At 44.1% G+C, this 17,854-nt stretch overlaps 1 protein-coding gene across 1 annotated transcript in view; it reads right to left on the reverse strand.

Annotated features, from left to right (window-relative positions):
* The window catches only part of DNAH7 (dynein axonemal heavy chain 7), a 2,019,015-nt gene that overhangs the window by 305,930 nt on the left and 1,695,231 nt on the right, over positions 1 to 17,854 (reverse strand). The window contains exons 53-54 of the mRNA XM_078680414.1: positions 8,451 to 8,543; positions 5,698 to 5,874 (exon numbers count right to left, since the gene is read on the reverse strand). Of these exons, the coding sequence (XP_078536540.1) occupies positions 5,698 to 5,874; positions 8,451 to 8,543 (270 nt within the window). The remainder of the gene's footprint in view (positions 1 to 5,697; positions 5,875 to 8,450; positions 8,544 to 17,854) is intronic.

Raw genomic sequence — 17,854 nt, forward strand, 5'->3', positions numbered from 1 at the left:
AGTCGCTCTCACTGGAGAAGGAGAAGGAGATACATAGTCCTCACGATGTCGGTGGACTTTCGAGGACGACGTCTGAGCTTCTTCCTTATCCGAACGGAGTTGAGAGCTGTGCGCCTCTTCTTCTTCTTGTGCTTCTTGGGTTTTGAAGCATGACCCGACGTCGACTTCAAGCCCGACCTCGAACTCCTCCGGACCCTTTTTTCTTTACGCATCTTCGCCATGAACAGCTTGGCTTCCCTTTCTTTCAGAGCATTCTGGTTCATTTAACTGCAGGAAGCGCAATCCTCGACGTCATGGTCCGATGACAAACACCGCACGCAATCGTAGTGAGGATCTGTTATGGACATATGTCCACCGCACTCCCTTCATGGCTTGAATCCTGACTTTCTCGACGAAATCTGCCGAAAAGAGAAACAAAAAAGAACAGGATACAAGCTAGAAAACACAAAGTAGCAATACAACCACGGAGAGTCCCAAAAAAACGTTAGTGTCGACGGCGCGGAAAAAAGGTAACTGATGTCATCACGCCGACGAGGCGCTCTTATGGCTCCGGTGACGTCAGCAAGGTCGCGAGTGAAGCCATGCCTCTGTGACGTCGTCCTCATCAACAAAAGTTTCCGAATGCTGCTGGCGCAGGGGGATATTCACAAGATGAGGAATCCACTGGCAGATGTATCCATCAGAAATATATGACTGCGCACAGCATTAACTGGCATACAATTGCGAGTGTACATTTCTGTGGAAATGCATTACTTGTAAATTCACGGTTTCACAGGACACACAATAAATATGCACAAGTTCTGATAAAAGGAGCAAAATGTAAACGTACAGATACTGATGGAATTGTCAAGCAGGCATTGTCAATGCCAGTATGTTTAGCTTATGAATGCACTGTCAAGACAGACCTAAATTCCATATACATTAATGAATGCCTGTCTTGCTGCCAAAGAAAAATGCTACAAGTTATCTACTTATGTAAAACATTTGAATATCATTACAGTGGCATGTGCATGCCCCTGAAGAACAAGTTACTTACCTTCGGTAACGCTTTTTCTGGTGGATACAGTATCTTGCCTGTGGATTCCTCACCTTGTGAATATCCCCTTGCCTCAGCAACATTCGGAAATTCTTTTTGTAGCTTCGCGCTGACGTGGACGACGTCACAGAGGCACCACACCGCGCGCGACTCCGCTGACGTCACCGACTCCATAATAGGCCCACGCTGGCGTGATGACATCAGTTCCGCCCTTTTTTCCGTGCCTTCGAGGCACACGGACGGACCAACATCAGTAGATATATACACAGTATACACAGTACACAAATGTCAAGATAACACACATAGTGTGAAACCAATGCAGGAAAGCAATTGAAATAAAACTTTTCCTTCAACAATAAAACATATTAACATCACAGTTACTCAGGTATAGAAGAGTGAACAACGTGGAGGTGGGTGGGTCAGTGAGGAATCAACAGGCAGATACTGTATCCACCAGAAAACGCGTTACCGAAGGTAAGTAACTTGTTCTTCTGATGGATACATCTGCCAGTGGATTCCTCACCTTGTGAATAGATTCCCACAGCAGTCCCCAATTCCAGAAGGTTGATATGAAGCAACCTTTCCTCTGGAGACCAAAGACCCTTGCTCTCCAGATCCCCCAGAGGAGCACCCCACCCTAGAGTGGATGCATCCGTTATTACCGTGGCCACCGATGGAGGCAGTTGGAAAGGCTTTCCTTGAGACAGATTGCCCTCCAGGCTCCACCAAGACAGATCCGCTGCAGTTTCTCTGGAGATCCTGATGGACTCCCTGAGATCTCCGTTGTGTTGATACCACTGCCTGCAGAGGCACCACTGGAGTGCCCTCATATGCCAGCGTGCATGGTTGACCAACAGACTGGAAGAAGCCATCAGACCGAGCAGACGAAGGACCTTTAGGACTGGAACGACCGCTCCATTGTGAAATAAAGGAATCATTTCCTGTATGTCGCGAATCCTTTGAGGTGGTGGGAATGCCCGACATACAGTAGTGTCCAGGACTGCACCTATGAACAGGTTGCGCTGGGAGGGCACCAGGTGAGATTTGGGTACATTTATTAAAAAACCCAACCTGTAAAGCAACTGAGTTGTGACTTGCAGATGATGGATCACTTTCTCCGGAGATTCTGCTTTGATCAGCCAATCGTCTAGATAAGGGAATACCGGAACCCCTGATCTTCTGAGATGTGCAGCCACCACTGCCATCACCTTGGTGAAGACTCGAGGCGCAATAGTAAGACCAAACTGAAGGACCGCAAACTGGTAGTGCTGCGATCCCACAGTAAAACGGAGATACTTCCTGTGCGACTTCAGAATGGGGATGTGGAAATACGCATCCTGCAAGTCGATCGACACCATCCAGTCTTTTTCCAGCAGCGCTTGAAGAACCTGTGCAAGGGTGAGCCTCTTGAACTTCTCCTGCTTCAGGTAAAGGTTCAAGATCCTGAGATCCAGGATTGGACGAAGTCTGCCATCCTTTTTGGGGATCAGGAAATACCGGGAGTAGCAGCCCTGACCCCTCTCCTGCTCTGGAACCACCTCTATCGCACCCTTTCGGAACAGAGCCAGGACTTCTTCCTGCAAGAGCAGCAGGTGGTCCTCCGCACAAAAACCCTGGCAAGGAGGGTAATTGGGGGGAAATTCTCGAAAGGGAAGAGCATACCCATTCTCCACGAGATTGAGAACCCAAAGATCCGATGTAATCAACTCCCAATCTCGTAAAAAATGGGTAAGCCGGCCCCCCACTGGGCCCACATGATCCGGAATGGCGGATCTAGGACTGCTTTGATGTGGTGGCAGGGGGTTGGGAAGAGGTAGAGGAGGAGGAGGAGGAGGCCTGACGACCTCTAGGATGAACTCTTTGCCTGCCTCTGTACGACTTGTACAGAGTATTTTGCTGCTGATGCTGCTGCTGAGGCTGCCTGTAGGTACGAAAGGAAGATCTACCAAAGGCTCTGAATCTCTTTCCGGAAGTACCTCTGGACTGCAGGCCCAAAGATTTCGCTGTCGCTCTGCTGTCCTTGAATCTTTCTAGGGCAGCATAAGCCTTCTTTCCAAACAAACCTGACCCATCAAAGGGAAATTCCATCAAGGCAGCTTTGACATCAGCAGAGAACTCAGATGATTTAAGCCACGCAGCTCTTCTTGTGGCCACAGAAGAACCCATCACTCTTGCTACCGAGTCAGCAGTGTCCAGACCACTCTGAATGACCTGTCTTGCGGCAGCCGGAGTGTCAACAATCACCTCTTGAAAATCCTTCCTATCCCCTTCAGGAAGTTTTGAAACCAGCTGTTTTACTGAATCCATCAAAGCATGGATATAGCGTCCCATTAGGCAAGTTGCATTAGTTGATTTGAGTGCCATGCTTGCCAATGAAAAGACTTTTTTAGCAGCCTGGTCCTGCTTCTTCGGTTCCTTATCCCCAGGAACCTGTGGACAAGCGCCCGCAGATTTTTTCGAGCAGGCCGCCTGCACAACCAAGCTCTCTGGCAAGAGGTGTGTTGATAAAAAGTCCGGTTCACCATGCGCCACCCTGTACCTTCTCGCAACAGCCCTTGAAACAGCAGGGGCTGTAAGCGGCCTTTTCCAAACCTCAGTAATAGGCTCCGCTAATGCATCATTAAAAGGGAGCATAGGCTCGACCACAGAAGTTGGCGAATTAAGGACTTCAGTCAACAAATTAGCTTTATACTCTGCCGTTGGAAGAGTTAAATTCAGCAAGTCTGCAGCCTTTCTAATGACCACGTGATAAGGTGTCACATCCTTAGAAGGGGCGTCAGAAATAGAGGCCAAATCCCAATCAGGGGACAGTTCAAGACCACTAGCATCTCTAAGATCATCGAAAAGATCCTCAGAATCCTGCAGCTCACCCTCTTCCATCTCTGCATCACAATACCTCTACTCTTCCAGAAGTCTCTGTGCCTCACGCCTTGACCTCTCCTTCAGGAACGAAGTAGACGGATCCGGAATCGACTCTGTCGGAGCCGGCGTCGAGCCCGAAGCCAGAGGATCAGAACGCTGAACACGAGGTCAGATCGGATTCGGAAACGACGTCGAGGGTGTCGGCGTTGATGGTCTTGGCTTGGAAGGTTTCGGCGGTGCCGAATAAAGCCAAGGTGGCGTCGGAGCTGGCATAAAAGGCATAAAAGGCGCAGGAGCATAAGACTGGGGGATACCCAGATTGAAGGCTAATGGACCCGTGGGACCAACTGGTGCACCAGAGTGGAACATTGCTCTTGAATAAACTCCATACATTGCATTCAGGAACTGAGTAGGGTCCTGACCTGGAGCTGAAAAAGCTGGATAAGAGCCCACAGGCTGCTGTCGTGGGAGCGGAGTCTTCTCGACTTCGACCTCAACCTCAGGCTGGTGCACCGGGGTCGACGAACCCGCAGGCAACGGAGTCTCCTCTTCTCCTCCATCCTCTTCATCTCCTTCACCCTCCTGATCAGAAGAATGAGTCGGAGCCGGAGAAGGATTCGACATCGGCTTTGGTGAATGAACAGGCGAATTCACAGGCGAAGCCTCACCCTCGGAGATCTGAACTTCTGGAGTCGGAGCCTCGACTTCCTTGCGAAGTAACTTCACCTGCGACTTCGGTCTCGAGCTCGAGTCCTTTCCAGAATGATGACGAGACTCATGAGATCTCTTCTTGTGGTTCTTCCTCGAAGACTTCGAAGCATGCACCGAAGACGACCTCGAGCGCGACTTCGATCGAGACCTAGACCTCGAACGACGAGTCCGCGACCTCGACCTCTTCTTGTCCTTCCTGCTCTTCAACTTTGCAACAAGGAGTTTCGCCTCCCTCTCACGGAGAACCTTCAGATTCATTTTCTGGCAAGATGAACACTCTTCGACGTCATGGTCCGAACTCAAGCACCAGACGCAGCACTCATGCGGATCGGTCATAGACATCATCTTGCCGCACTCTCCGCAGGGCTTGAATCCAGTCTTCTTCGTAGACATTTCGATACAAAGAAGCAAAAGGAGACCGAAGTGAAACAAACAGTAACAAAGTTACCAACAGCTACAGACGATCCCTAGAAACCGTTAGCGTCGACGACGCGGTAAAAAGGGAACTGATGTCATCACGCCGGCGTGGGCCTATTATGGAGTCGGTGACGTCAGCGGAGTCGCGCGTGGTGTCGTGCCTCTGTGACGTCGTCCACGTCGGCGCAAAGCTACAAAAAGAATTTCCGAATGTTGCTGACGCAAGGGGATATTGACAAGGTGAGGAATCCACTGGCAGATGTATCCATCAGAAAGTTCAAGCCCAAGAGGCTGGATAAAGAGAGAAACTGATCATAGCTGTGTGGCAGGCAGGCACTTTATTTCCTGGAAGCACATAATGAATCCCCAATCAAAACATGTACACCTGCCTCCCAAAGCCCGGCTCCTGGTGGTTCTAGCATAATTGTCAGGCAACAGCTGCGCTGCCAAGCCAGGCCATAAAAGTAAATACTATAACATCGGGAGTCATATTTCTGATACACAAATCACAAATAAACCAATATACTTTACTTTTTACGTTTTGGATATCTCTGCTACAGTTCCAGCGTTGTTAAATAAGCTGAACAAAACAGAATTTATTGGTTTTCAAATCTCGTTCACAAATCGAATAAAGAGATGTATTCAATAAAATGATATGTAATTAAATATACCTGGTCATCAGCAAATTTGAGTAGGGCTGCCATGGGGTCGGCACCAGGCGACAGCACAAAAATTAATGGTGCACAGCAGTGACTATCACCAAAAGCCTTGGACAAATCAAATGGAGGTGGTTCAATAAACGGGCGACCAAGGTGATCAATTATGAATTCCTGCACCATTGGAATAACCTAGAAATTCAATGAGAAAAAAGTACTTTCAAAAGTACAGACAGTTGTTCACAAAAAGCGTATAAGATCTAACAAGAGAAGAGCATGCATTGCAAGTTAGAAGTGGCATTCGGAAATAGTGGACTAGCTGTTTGTTTATTATATTAAGAATTAGCAAAAACTAATGTACGCGGCTGCCGTTGACACAGAGAGCAGGCGGAGGGACCACTGATGGTCTGGCAACTGACGGTGCAACACACGGTGGTTAAGGAGTTGCTGTGGATAAACAGTCTTCTCACTAGGAATAGGCACCAACGAGGTTAAATGATGGTGGTCATTTCACTGAGTGCCATGCAGAGGCCAGTGCTGCATGTGTGGATGATGGCGAAATGTCCACCTTTGATTTGTTTATCCTACTTTTTTGTTTAGCAGAATTCAATGGCACTGACCATTTAGGGTTCGTCTTGTGAAGTTGTTTTTTGGGAATATCTGCAGTCCTAAATGAAGATCGATGTGTTGAAAGAGTTTTACTCTGATTTTCAGGACCAACTAGACAGGCTTCAAGGAAGTCTCGGGGGACTCCTTGCTATTGAAAAACTCGGTGGACTTAATTTTTTGGATACAGCAAGTCTAATAGCAGCATCTTTGTGACGGGGCTTTAACCTTCTTCCATTAGTGATATAGCTAGTTTCATGTCCCAATCTTTAGGGGATTTAGCAGGGGGTGTAGTGGGCAAATGTTTCCCATTTTTGGTTCATGGTCTGGACTTAAACAAGAAATATCCTGTGTGTGTTCTTTGTATATCTTCCTAGTACACCATGTACTGCATTTTTAAAGAGACATTTCTCACGTGGAGGCAAAGACATCTTGAAGAAGTAAGCCTCACTGATCAAAAAACCACCAACGAAAATTGCTGCCTGTATTTAGCCTTCCTCAGGATGGGACTTAAATGTTAAAGTAGAGACAGATTGTCAAAAGCAGTCACAAAAAAAGAGGAAACTTGGGAGCAGAGTGCCAAGGATCCCTTCATATTTTATGTGCAGTAGACAATCTGACATTTGGAGCCTCAGATGGAAGCAATCTCTGGGTCTCCTGGCTGCAGTTCAGGGCACACAATAAAGTGTACTGGCAACTTATAATCTAGGATACTTTTTAATTTTAAATGAGTGTACATCTACACTGATGCGCAAACATTGAACAGTCTGAATTCCCAGCCTGAAGATGGGGAATATGTGAATTCATGAAACATCCTGTCATGGAAAATGTCAAATGCAGGTGGAAACTGTTCATTACAAGCTTCAAAAACGTACACACTACCAGGTACTTAAATGGATAAGGAAATCAACACAAATTACTTCAAACAGAAAACACTTAAACATTTTCTGTGGTAAATTGCAAAGCAAATTTCAGTACTTCTTGGTACTTTTTCATCATCATTCCAATCAACAATTGTCTGAAGGACTGCTAAAGGTATAATGATGAATTAAACAGCTATTTCAGAAGGGCCCTGCATAACACCTCCAGCATAGCTATGATTTATTCTGCATAAGGACTAGCAATAGGGAAATCTGTTTTTTGCAAAGATTTCAGAACTGGGATATGTTCAGAGGATGAACATGTCCCTTCCTTCAACTTTTTCCTTTTCTTACCATGGTCTTGTAGTCCCTCTTATGCTATGTGTGCTTTCTGGGTGGAGAATGTGTCTCGCAACGAAATCAGATACAAGTTGGTGCATAAGTGCACACAAAAACCAAGAAGCAGCATAATGGGCCAATATAACAATATAAGCACCCCAACTGTGAATCCAAGACAGACAGCAGTCACTGGCTCTTGGAAGATGTCTTAAAAGCTGAGGACATTTAAGGAGACATAGTCTAAAATTTAGAAACAGCACTTGATGAACTCACACTCAAAACTGAGAACATGTGATGGCTTTGGATCAATGGAGATATGGGAAAAAAGGAACTGGGTCACCAACGGCTGGGTGTTCTTTATGGGTGTCGGACACTTGCTATGCATTCACGTGGCTATGCAGTCACGTGGGTTTGTCTGTGGTATCCGGGGATGTCATCCAGTGCTCGTGACGTGTGTAGGTGTGAAAATGTTTCCATCTCCAGTCTAAGTCCCGGAAAGAGGGTTCAGTCAACGAACATGCATGAAATGGATCCATTAGAAATGCCTGCCTTCCACCACAAACTAAGTAAACAGAAGTGCATTGTGGTGGCAAAAAGAGATGTGAGGGGGAATCAAGACTAGACAGCCTTGTTAATCAGCAGTGCCGTTATTATTATTATTTTATGCAGACAAATCACTGCTTTTAATTCAATGCTGTTCTTTCCAGACTTTGTAAACCAGAAAGCCTTATTTTTCTGTGGTATTCATATACTTTATTCCAGGTACTCAGACTTCCTGAATATAAAGCACATATTAGATTTCGTTTTCACCTATTCATAATCCGTCTTCAAAAACAAACAGTGTGATAATGAAAATATTATTATGCATCATATTGCTCCAAAGAAAAAAAAATGTGTTGATATGCTGCTTAAACAAGCGATCTGTGCGGGCCCAGGCGTTTTGTAATCTAAAAACATACTTACTTTGTCGGGCCTCAAGCAGCGAATGAGGAGCATCCTTTGAAACTGGCCCACTTTTTCTTGCCACTCTGCCGGGAGCGGCTCGTGGTGTGGTTCCTGCAAGCACAAACACAGCAGGTTAGCTTTATTTAATTTGTCACTTATTTTCGCAATGCTACGGCATGGAGACTTGCCTGCTGGGCTTTGTCAGTTGAACAGCATTCCTGATGTGAATATTTATTCCAGTGAGTGAGCAAATGAAATGTGGTCCCGTGGGGAAATTCAGAGCCGTCCAAGATTTGCAAATAGCCGCGAGACCAAGTAGACGCGGCTCGACAGATAATGGAAGGCGGCATGGTGGTGGCTGTAATATGCGTTCAGCACAAATGCACCTCTGTACCGACAAGTTATAGTTATTGATTGCAGCGATCATAAATGCATTATTAACAAAACATCTAGCTTCTTAAATAGGTTGATCACTATGTTTTGTTATATGGCGTGATAAAAAAAAAAAACGATATTACCACAGCTTTAGAAGATGTAACAATGTATTAATGTATTACATTAACGTGACCAAGGATTTTTTTTCGATATATTTGTCAATTGTATGTTCTATCTCAGGTAATACCCATACTACTTATTATTGTTAACATTTAGAACCACTTATCGTCCTTTCTTTATAGCATGAGTGACAGGCAACTAACAGCTTCATAGAACCATGTTGATCATGCTGAAGGAAAAATTAAAGCCAATAGGTCTAGCTTTGGAGGCCTGTGTGTGTCGCTCCTTGGGCGTCCTAGATAGAAAATCTCCTACTGATGCAACATCTTGGGCTATTACAGTATAAGAGTCGGGAGAAGCTGCACAGATTGCATTAGCAGTGCAATGCTGAGAACTTAAAAGCAACCAGAGCAACATGCTATATACTACAAACGTTTGACAGAGGGACAGTATTTTCTTTACATCTTTAAAAAAGTCTATGTGAGCACACGTCTTTAATTTGTGAACAAAAAAGCAAAAAGCTCAGTAACCTTATCATGATAGCAACGTGAAATAAAAAAAATGCAAAAGGGGGATTGCTGATTAGGACTGTGTTTTTAAATCAGCCAAACAGCAAGCATGTCCTAAAAACCCCACAACACAAATCAGTAAAATGTCATCTTTTCAGCAACATAAATATATCAGAGAACATATACTGGGTCTCACCTACAAGCTGCATGTCACATTTGCAGCCGAATAAAAGGACTACTAGGTGAACCATCACCAACAGCAAATGTGAACACAACGGGATATTGAAATACCTTGGCATTCACTGGCAGTCCATTAAAGCAATGGCAAACCCTGAAAAACACATGGACGCCAGCAGCTGAAGCGGGCGACACAAAGCTCACTCTTATATCTGTACTCCTCGATATCGCAGTTTTAAAAAACAAATAATTGATAATAAGTGGTCTTGTGTACTGCCAAAGTTGTCTGCAGTCAGACCTAAATCCCATCTGAGAAGATTGTTGATATACAGATGAATAGTTATTTTCTCATGGGGTATTGCACTTTAATGGAGGACCTACGGTCAGGAGTAGAGCATTTTAGGTGTTCAGTTCAGCTCGCAAACCTAAGATGTACTAGATAATCCAGGTTAATACAATCAACTGGAAGATGCAAAAGCTTGGGATGGAACATTATTTTCCAATGTATCCAAAATATAAAAGGTAAATTAAATTATAAACTTAATTAAATAAGAAACAAAGACTTTTCAAATGATACACCGAAAAAGTGGTGAAACTACAAAAATAATTCTCAGAACAATCAATCCGCAAAAAACTAACATTACCAAAGTCAATAGGTTTGTCTTCACACATGCTGGCAAGCTCACTTATCCATGGACTTCTTCACATAAATTACACACAAATACAAACAAGCAGACACAGAAACGTATCTACAGATATCCATGCAAACACAAACTAACACATCTGAAACCCCTCAAGTGTGTAGACCTGAAGATTAAAAGATCTACAGGCACCCATGCACTTCACCATGTAGAACCCTGTCACTACAACATATATCCTGGTGCAGACAAGTGTTATGCCACGTTGAGTGAATGTTCGGTTTGTTTTGGTATTTCTAGTGGAGTAACAACAAAAGGTCTTTTGAAACTGAGACATACCTTAACCAAGAACACAGACTGCAGAGAAGCCAAGTTAATAAAACAAAAAGGTTTTCAAAGCATTCCTAAAGGTGAACAGATGTGGAGTTGGTCACACGGGAATTGTTAGCTGATTACATAGTTTTGACCCCAAAAACAGAAATAAGCAGCAGTCAATGCAAGTCTTGTTTATTGTAATTGTAGAAGCATTTATATGGCTACCCGGAGGCATCTCAGCGCTTGCAAATATGTCAATAGGTGAAAGCCTTCTGAGCAAAGCAAATGAGAAGGCAGATAGAGCTGGACGAGAGATGCTAAACACGACTGATCCAGATGGAAACAGAATTATGAATTAGGCACAAGATTTAGAACTGAAACCACTGCTACAGTGCAAGCCAGTGAAGCTCTCTGCGAGCAGTTGAAACATGGTCATATCTTCTGAGATAATATAAAAGGGAAACGGCGACATTTGGAATCCTTTAGCCAACAAGATAGCCAGAGGGAGACCAAGATAGCCAGAGGGAGACCTAGATAGATGCTGTTGCAGAAGTCCAGATTAGAGGAAAAGCAGGCAGTGACAAAAGCATGGCTTTTGCTGAGAAGTAGCAGCTCTGTCTTACTGGGATCCACTTTTAAGTAATTGATCATTCAGGAAACAATGCTAATGACAGTGAGGCTTTCTGATAAAGAAAGGTAATGATTTGCTTGTCATCTGCATATGTGACCCCATGCATGGCCCCGTACAAATGAGGGAAGCGTGTTGCCTCTCTGCTCAATCTGTATTATGGGCGCAGAGGTAAAGAGGCTGTCAGGAGAAGCAGTTAGTGTGAGATGAGGTCAGCAAACTGGAGGGGCTATAGAGAGTCCCATGGACCCTCCAGACACCTGCCCGCATGACACCACACTGCATTCAACTGCAGGGGGATCTCTGCCTCCCCTTTTAAAGTGCATACTAATGCCCCCTGCATAGTGAAATAAGGATTGGCTGCTTGAAGCAGCCAGTTTGTCTTTCACTAATGTACTGCCCACAGGCCAGGCACGTGTTTGCAGCTCCAGACAGGACCTTGATAGTAATAGGGCGACCTGCCCCAATTTACACCAGATGCCCAATACTAAAGGCATGCCATGGCATAGACTGGGGCAGGGCGCCATTACTATAATACTGCCTGTGGTTGGCAAGAAGTAAGGAGAAGAGGAAAATAGGCTGCAGAAGAAGGGAGCAAGCAGGGCGGGAGGCACAATTCAAGTATCGGGACAAACAATGTGAGAAAGTGGGACTTTTCATAGAGTTAGGAATTGTGAACTGGTAAAGAGACGGCAAGGCAAGCTAGTAAGAGTCAGGTATCCATGTCGACAAACCAACATATAGGCACTCACACTGGCTAACTAAGACTCAGAGATGGATATACAAATGCTACTTTCATGTCCACTTACTATCTAGTACAAAATCTATAGGATACTGTAGTAACCCATGTCATCCATGTTCTACATTCTCTGTTAGAATTGTTATGCTACAATTTCCACTGTAACATTCTGTATGCACTGATGAGCCATTCTCTACTGGGCTCCTGCTGAAGGTGGTTGTTCAAGCTGTCTGTCCTAATAAAGTTACAGACTTCTACTTGGTTTACTGGATTCATTTACCACATAAACATTTAAATCTTCGGCATTAGTACTATCTATGGGAGGCAAGCTTTTTAATTCTTTGAGACCAGCACCACCTAGACAATTTTTTAATAATGCTAGCTTTCTTTTAGGAGAACAACCATCCTCTTCAATAACATCTACGTAAGCTAAAAATGTAGGGAACCAAAGATCCCATTCCACTTTAGGATCGCCTGCTGTAGGTAAGAAATGTGCAGGGGAAAGAATGTTGTCAGACATTGTCAATATATTTAAAATTAATATTACAGAAACTAGATAATAGTTTGAAGGAGTAAAATGACTGATTATGGAAAATAATAAAAGTAGTCACCGTTGTCTGAAGATATCTGTTCCAGTCGATTTTGAGTTTAGTTGTTTTATGGGTTTTTCTTCTAAATGTCTTTCTTTTTCTTGAAATGTAAAAATTTGCTGTGGAAAATAGTTTGTATTTGTCTTTAAGCGTGGACGAAGGTATTATATGCGGTAAGTATTGAAGAAACGATCGTTATTGTAGTCTGTATACGATCGTGTTGGTTTCTATGGAAACGATGAACACAAGATGGCTGCTGGAACGCATACGCAATGCGTGATGCGTGCGTGGTGATGAAGCGGAGATGACGAAATTGGAGCGTCGGAAGAGAAGGAGGAGGCTCGCGTCGCGTTGATGGAAGCGTTGATGTGTGAGAGCAGGCTCGCGTGAATGGGAGCGCTCGTGTGGGCTGAAGCGCTCGTGTGGGTGGAGGCGCTCGTTAAGTAAGTTTTGAAAACAAACAAATGTATTAAACTGTCAATGATAAGAAATTGTCTAGAAATGAGGTATTTTGGGACATAAAAGTCGTATTAAGCCGGCAATCAATCACTGGGTCTACATTTTGCTAAGATGAGTGAGGTAAAATTAAAAGGAATTAACACGAACTGCCGCTGGTGCAATCGAGGCACAGGAAGTCAGAACAGCCGCTGGTGCTATCTTTACACATATAAAACGAAAGAGATACCTTAGATTTGTGCTGGTGAACGCTGTCTGTTGTCCCTTAATTCCATTGGAAAATTCCTTGGAAGTGTGGATTCTTTTCTCAAGTAAAAAAAACTTTTGAGGATCTTCTTCAAAGAATTTTGATGTTGGGTTGGGTTGAAAATCCCGGTCGTCGCCAAGTTTATGTGGTAAATGAATCCAGTAAACCAAGTAGAAGTCTGTAACTTTATTAGGACAGACAGCTTGAACAACCACCTTCAGCAGGAGCCCAGTAGAGAATGGCTCATCAGTGCATACAGAATGTTACAGTGGAAATTGTAGCATAACAATTCTAACAGAGAATGTAGAACATGGATGACATGGGTTACTACAGATACCCCACATTGTCATTGATAGACTTTAGTTGAAAAAACACAACACATTAATCTAGTGTGCACGAGTATTTATCTCATTTCATCATTCGTCAACATATTTGTCGTTGTAAAAAAAACGTTTAATCCCATGTGAGAATAAGGGTGGTACGTTGAATGGAGTGAGCTTATTTGGACTCATTATCAATAACTCACAGAGTCTAGTAACGGCTGGATTTGTATATAATCTCTTTAAGTTGTTATATGTAATGTTTGATTTATGTAGGCTTGTGTCATTTGTTGGACATATTTGTGTTGTCTGTACTAAACAGATACGATTACCATAGAAATTAGAAAATATAAGCAAAAATAAGTTGATCAATGATAAATCAGATTAATACTCGTGCACACTAGATTTTTCAACTGAAGTCTTTCAATGGACAAGAGAGGTATCCTATATATGCTATACTATGCTATTGACCCCTCCCCATGTATTAGGCCTTATTGGATCAGACCCCATTGCGTTTATATATACACTTACTCTCTAAACTATCTGCTGGCAAAATCAATTTTAAGGTAGAATAAAGTCTGCAATCAGTGACTAATCAATTCTTAGCCTATCCTTTGAGAAATCACATTTACTGGGTGGTAGAATTCTTGAGTTTCTATGTACATTCATCACCTACTTAGCTTCAATTACACTACTGCAATTCAGATTTTTTTAATAGTAATATTTGGCACAAAAGTTGAAAGGATTGTTCTATTTACAACAATCATTACCAATTCAGTGCTTCAGTTTTCCGTCATAAATTACTGCTATCAAATGTGTTGGGTATGTAAAACAAAGACTAGAACTCCTACAATGCCCTGATTTGTTAAATGAAAGACCATAACCAAGAAATTGGTGCCCAGAATACATGGAACAAGATATAAAAAAAGCTTATTTTCATATTCCTGCTTCCAAATTATAGGTTGCTTAACATTTCACAAGAGCAATGAATGCAAGAGATTTACGTACAGTTTAGCTCTTTTACTGTAGGCAAGCCTGTGAGCCATTAACACAAATAATGGATAATGAATTAGCATGGGAACGTTGTAAACTTGATTAAGCTATGACTCCTTTATACCTCATTCTCTTACACAATCACAGGACAGTTCTAGAGGCCTATAGGTCTATAGATATAGGCGAGTTCTATAGGTCTACCACCATGGAACATGACAATCTTTATGCTGAGGCTTGTCTCAACATCAAGATCTTGATGACATCGAAGCCTTTATGTGCTCATGTACTTCCTACCATTGAAAACGTTCATGACATTAAGGGCTTCATGAAGTTAGGGGACCTTTTCAATATGAAAGTGTTGAAAAACGCCTTGATGTCAATGGCCTTGTTAAATATCATGTACCTCTTTAGGAGTGAAGTATGGAGGTCATAGGTCGTTCACGATGTTTGGGTACTATAAGAATGTTGAGGGCTGGATACCTCTGATACACCCCTTGAGTTATCACAGAGAAAGACCTAGGTGGAAGCAAGCTTCTCTACGTCCCCTTTGCTTTGCTTGTGTGCACTCAAGCCAGAAATTAATGTTAAAATTTCTCTCTCATTTTCTTCACAGCTCTGGCAAAAGTATAAATCTTTGAAACAGAAAAAATTAACAAAGGATGAAAAAATGAAATTACAGCATTGCACATGTGTGTTCCTTTTCAGAAAATAAAAGGGGAAAAGTGAGTGACCCCAATACCTATGTCTCAAATGACAGAAACAATACTTTTAAAGGTGAGGCTCCGGTAAGAAAAAGAGATGAAGCACAGAACCCTTTATTAAATAATCTTCCTCACAAGATAAACTAGCAAGCCTTCAAATGTTTTGAATTTGACATGAGCACCCAGGAGTACTGGCTCAAAAGCCATGGGGGATTAGTTTGTTAGCCAATCACCAATGAAAAATGTAAACATAAAATATGAAAGCATCCAAAAACATACAAAGGGCTGATCCAAAACACGAAGCAGGCATTGGCTTAAAGGACAGACACATAGAAGCCGATTTCTGAAGGCAGCTGAAATACAGCACACTCTCTGCTTAAGTGCATAAAACAACGTCTGTGTGACACAAAACAAAACATGTTATTGTGGTGCTTGTGGGTGTTATGCTTGTGGTGCCTGTGGGTGTGCATTCAATAGTGTTTGTGTTGTTTAGGTGTGTTGGACTTGGCCCTTTTTGCAGGGTCATCCCTAAACTTTTTGCCTTTCTCATAGCCTTTTTGCTGACATGGTGCTGGTGGTTTTAGGCCTCTGGGCACTTTAGCACTGCTGTCCAGTGTAAAGTGCGTGTGCTCTCTGTGTTAAATATGGTAAGATTGGTCTACACCTGTTTGGCCTATTTAATTTACTTGTCAGTCCCTTGTAAAGTGGTATCCCATAAACCCAGGGCTGGTAAATTAAATGCTACTGGTGGGCTTGCAGCGCTGATTGCGTCACCCACCGAAGTAGCCTTTCAAACCTATCCCAGGCCTCTGCCACTGCAAGGCCTGTGCGTGCAGTGTTACTGCCGCTGTGACGTGGCACCTAAAGTGTGTGCCATGTCCGTGACCCCCCTTTTACTACATGTCAGTCACCCCTAAGGTAGGCCCTAGCTAGCCCTATGGGCAGGGTGCATTGTAGGTAAAAGATAGGACATGTATCTTAAGTGTGTGACATGTCCTGGTAGTGACAAACAGCCATTGTGGTTTCTCACTACTGTGGGGCTGTCCTCCCATAGGAATGCATCGGGGATTCCCTGAAAAGTATTGTTTTTTTTAAAATTGAAATATGCTGACAACATTGCTGATAACATATGCCATTTTCAAATCTCATAGTGTGCATTTTACAAGGTAGCTTGTCAGGTGGCACTGGGTGCAGATGTGGTTTATCCTCCAACTCCCCAGACACAAGTATCTCAAACTCCGATCCTAGACTGCTCATGTGGCTCTGTGATAATTTGCGCAAGTTAGTCGCTTAGGTCTGAGTCAGATTCCTCAGCTGTGGGAGCAAATATTGCTTCGGAATACGTTCCACTTGCCCCATACCCGCACCCACTTTTGGGGACAACCTCTGTGAATGAATGCTGCCTTCTCTGCCACCATTGCCTTATCTAAGTCGTTACACCAATGTTGATGCAGGGGGGCAGTGAGCGCTCCCCAGCGCTGTGCTACATTTCGCTTAGCCAGTGTAAGCCCTAAGGTCGCCCAAGCCTGGGCTGCGTGGTTGAGGTCGGTTGGCTCCCAAATATTAAGAAGGCACCTCCGGGGCTCTCGGGGGACCGCAACGCCACAGACCCGGGTGATCATAGCCATGACTGTCTCCCAGTATTGTGCTATGGTCGGCCAGTCCCATAAGGTGTGTAAAAATGTGACCAGCAGCCCACACCCCCGTAAACACGAAAGTGTTTCATCCGTCCAATCTTGTGAAGTATTGTCCTAGTGTGGTATGTTCTGTGCAATATTTTCAGTTGCACCAGTTGTAGTCGGTGCGGAATTGCCACCTCCAGCGGGGATGCTAAGGCCTCCTGCCAGTCCTGATCGTCCATGCTCCCAGGTCAGCCCGCCACTTCTCTCTCAGGGTGTGTGTGGGATCTTTCTGATTATTTATCAGTTTGCGGTACGTAAGAGAGATTGCTTTTTTGGTGAGGTAGTCCGTCAGGAGGCGGTCTTCAAGTGGTGATGACTCGGGGAGATCGGCACCTCAGGGTATGGCTTTGGTAAGAGCGTGTTTGATTTGCAGATATCTGAAGTGCTCCGAGTCGGCCATTTGATTTGCTGAGTGCAACTGGGCAAACATCACAATCTCTCCCTTCTTCCACAAGTCTCCTACCCTAGAAATCCCAACAAGGTCCCTGCGAGCAAAACCTTTACTATTGCGATGCATACCCAGTTTTGGGGTGTCCCAGTGTGGCGTGTGTTGGGGGAGTACTCCCTCCCAGCCGAGCGCTCGCTGCGCTATGAACCAAGTGTGCACTGTGTGTGCGGTGGGGCAGATCAGTGTGCGTATCTTGGCCTTGCTATATTGTGAGCCCAAGAGTCCGTCTGTACCAAGGGCGTGTCTGTCAAGTCGTAGGGCTGGTTCACCCTGCGGGGCGTAGAGCCATTGGTATACTACTGTAAGTTGAGAGGCCCAATAGTATAGTTGTACATTGGGCAGGGCAATTAAGCCATCGTACCAGCTACTAGTGACTTGGACATTGCTATGCGGGGGGTCTTCCGTCCCAGAGGAGGAGGCCCACCTCTGCCTCGATGGATTTGAAATAAAAGTTGGGGACTGGGGTTGGCGTGTTTTGGAGGGC

This window comes from Lissotriton helveticus, chromosome 3_1, assembly GCF_964261635.1.
Source record: "Lissotriton helveticus chromosome 3_1, aLisHel1.1, whole genome shotgun sequence".
NCBI lineage: Eukaryota > Metazoa > Chordata > Amphibia > Caudata > Salamandridae > Lissotriton > Lissotriton helveticus.